We start from the raw sequence: 3,434 nt of genomic DNA on the forward strand, positions 1-3,434 counted from the left end.
GGGAAGCACCAAGGGGTCATCCTCAAAGCAGCCGAAACTGCCGCGGCCGCCCGACCGTGACCCGGTGCGGACGGGACGAGCTCAACGACCGCGGGCCCGAAAGAAAGGAACTCACGCCGCAGAAAAAGAGAGGTGAGGAGGGAAAGGGGTGACGGTGACGTCCAGAGGACATCAGCCGTGCTGGGCACGGAGGACTACACGGGTAGCGCAAACTCATCGGCGCGGCCGCGGCGCCGCAAGGCCGGGCCCGGGGGGGGGGGGGGGGGGGGGGGGGGGGGGGGGGGGGCATTGTCCGGTGTCGCGGCGGGGGTCGGTGGCGGCACTACCAGGATCGGCTGCGGCTCAGCGGCATGGGGAATTAATGACCGCTCGTTGGAGGATGAGATCACTTTCACTAATCCAGTCGCCTTGCCCCCCACCACCACCCCGGTAAGTGGAGAGGGATCAGCGAGCGCGGCACTGCCATTTCCGGCATTTCAAATACACCGCGGGGGAGCGGGGGGTCGTCGTCGTAAAATGACACGGTTGCGACCTCCGGAGAGGGAGAGGGGGGGGGGGTTACACACCCACACCCCCACCTGATGCATACAAACTGCCATCGCAACTGGCATTTCACGTGCAGTAAGCTTACATATGGATACCGTAAGGCTAGCAAGCTCGGGCTCAGCTTGCAGCAGGGCTGCGGGTGGAGGTGGGCGGGCGGGCGAGGGTCGGGAGGGGAAGGGTGGAGAAGGGGAGCAAAAGGGTACGAGGCGACTGCCGTGACGGTGCGTGACAGACAACCCGCCCCGTCGCAACGCGCGCCACACACGGCGGTTGGTTGCGGTTAGGCCCGTGCAAATCCGCCCGGAGCGTCGTCAATGGCGGAAGCAACGCGCACACACAGGGCGCGACATGTCACGAAGAGGACACTGACCAGTGTCTCTGTCTCTCTCTCGCTCTCTCTGTCTCGCACCCGCTGGACTCGACACATGAGCCGCGAGCAAGCAGAGCAAGTGGGCGAGCATGTTGTGCGAGCGCGTGAACGGGGCGAGCCTTTCACTCAAATTGCGAGAAAGTCATCATCGATGAAGACGAAAGGGGTGGCGGCGGAAAGAGGCGAGGAGGAAGAGGGGGTGGGGATAGTTATCGCACTCCATTCACTGCAGCTGCACCTCCGCGCGGCACCCGTCAGGCACCCGTCAAGTAGATTGAGATTTCACTATAGACTGGCTTGGTGAGCCGAACCAGCGCGCGCGCGCTCGCCTGTGTGTGTTTAGTTCCTGCTCGCGGCGTAAGACGTTAAAGGCCGCCTATATGGCAGGCTCGCCCGCAGGCGCACTCGCTCCGATCGCTGCTGGAGCATTGGACTGGGAAGAGAGGGAGGGAACGGAACGTCAAGTAACATTTACAAGTAAACTCACCAGTGCGAGGCATGATGGGCGTCACGGTGGTCTTGTTGCGCTGGTTCTTCTTGAGCACCTCGGCGTTCTCCGCGGCCGCCTTGTCGCGGGCCGACCGCTCCCGCGCGCCTCCATCTGCACAGGAGGAACGGGGTGAGTTTACAAAACAAGGGGGAGGTAACAACCGAGCAGCGGCCAGCGCCCGCGAGGTAGGCAGCACATCCGGCACGGGCGGCCCGCGGCCCGGCCTGCGCCCAGGCGCGCTCTGGCGGGCGCCGGACGAGGCAGCAGCGGGCGCCGCTGGCCGGGAGTATCGACGGCCACCGCGCGGCAGCGTCGCGACGCCGTCACGCCGGCCATAGCAGACGACGGTCATGGCCAGCACGAGCACGCGGGGCGGGAGGTTTTTGAGGTTTTTGAACTCGCAGGCCAAAACTAAACATTGTAGCACAAAGTCAAACGAGAGGCAACGCCGGCGGCTTGATCTAACTGATACTATACGAACAGAGTCCGCGCGCGAGAGTGAGTCAATTTGCACAGTAATCGCCGGCCGTATCTTTAGTTTTAAGAAACGTAAATCATAGATGGGATTTTGTGAAAGCGTGACACCCGACAGATACCTAATGCACATATGTAATTTTCATAACTCAAGAAATGGCACAGTGTACTCACGTGCGGTGGCGCGGGGCGTCGGCAGGGTGGCACTTTTCGTTCGAGTAGTCGAGTTGGTGGACGCATCGCTCAGCGGACTCGAGCTCCGGTTCTTCTTGGATCCTGCGTCGAAAAGTGCGATTAGTTTGGCAATGTTGAGCGGGTTCCCCATGCTGCTGCCGCCTCCGCCGCTGTGCCACGGCCCTTGTCCCGAACACTGTTCCACTCGCGTTCGTACAACTACTTTTCACTGCGGCCACACAGACGTCAAAGAGACGGTGCGGGCCGTGTGCGGGCGCGGCTGCTGCTCAGCTGATGTTGATGTCAACACTGACGGCCCCGGCTGTGCTGGGCCGCACGGTGGCGCAGCGGGGCGGCCCCAGCGGCAGACAAGGCAACCTCAGCGCGCCACCGAAACCCCCCGAAACTCCCCTCCACGACAAATAGAGCCGATTATCGCCGATTATAGAAAATCCAGGCTCGATGACTCAAACCCCCAATTTTACAAATCAACGAAAAAATTTTCAGCCCTTTTGGCTGTTTCTAAAATAAAGCATATTCACTAAGCTACATTATGAGCACCTTGCCCCGTAAGAAGAACAGAAAGAAGATGGTGGAGTAGCGTAGTGCGGTCTCACAACAAAGCAACATAACCTGATACCAATATTCTCACATCTACGTGTTTTTTTTTTGGACGTTATTTGATAAATTTTTGTTTGCAGAACCCACGGTACTAGGTACATAATTTGAAATATGTTACTTTGACTAAAAACGATATTGCACGATGTGGCTTTCTGCTTTGTTGTGAGACCACGCTACGCTACGCCACCATTTTCTTTCCTTCTTCTTACGGGGCAAGGTGCTGATTACACACGTGAATGGGTTTTTAATTTACAAAATAAGAGAAAGTTGCCAGCCTTGCATTTAACTACCATAATCGACGCTATTACTGTGTTCGACCTAGAAAACCAGCAACATTAATCCGTTATACCTCAGCACATTTTCGGTCAACTTGAGGCGCAGTAATGTGAATCTTGCAACGCAACGACAAACCCCCTCCCTTCACCGGGCGGCGAACCCGTCCCCGCCACGCCATACCGCCCAGAGACGGATGCGGACGCCGAGCACCGCCGAACAAGCACAAAGAGGGTTACGTGACCCGATCAGAGACCCGCTCGAAAAGTGCTCGTTACGAGCTTCTGGTGATAACAGAGCGAAATGTTGCCCGCGCCTCCCGCTCCGCCTCTCGCACACACATGGCCGAGAGCAGCGCGCTGCCGCCGCGGAGGGGAACACCCGAGCCCGCGGCCAACACCACCGCGACGGCCGCGGGGTCGACCCTCCTCCATGTGCCGCGGGAAGAGCAGAAAAACACACGAGTACACAAGTACTCTGATGGCA

At 58.9% G+C, this 3,434-nt stretch overlaps 1 protein-coding gene across 4 annotated transcripts in view; it reads right to left on the reverse strand.

Annotated features, from left to right (window-relative positions):
• The window catches only part of LOC113208479 (uncharacterized), a 113,288-nt gene that overhangs the window by 70,798 nt on the left and 39,056 nt on the right, over positions 1–3,434 (reverse strand). For all 4 annotated transcript variants that reach the window (XM_052274410.1, XM_052274396.1, XM_052274405.1 and 1 more), the window contains 2 exons: positions 2,055–2,156; positions 1,404–1,517 (listed from right to left, as the gene is read on the reverse strand). In XM_052274410.1, coding sequence (XP_052130370.1) covers positions 1,404–1,517; positions 2,055–2,156 — 216 coding nt within the window. The remainder of the gene's footprint in view (positions 1–1,403; positions 1,518–2,054; positions 2,157–3,434) is intronic.

This window comes from Frankliniella occidentalis, unplaced genomic scaffold, assembly GCF_000697945.3.
Source record: "Frankliniella occidentalis isolate FOCC.00 unplaced genomic scaffold, Focc_3.1 Scaffold8, whole genome shotgun sequence".
Classification (NCBI taxonomy): Eukaryota; Metazoa; Arthropoda; class Insecta; order Thysanoptera; family Thripidae; genus Frankliniella; species Frankliniella occidentalis.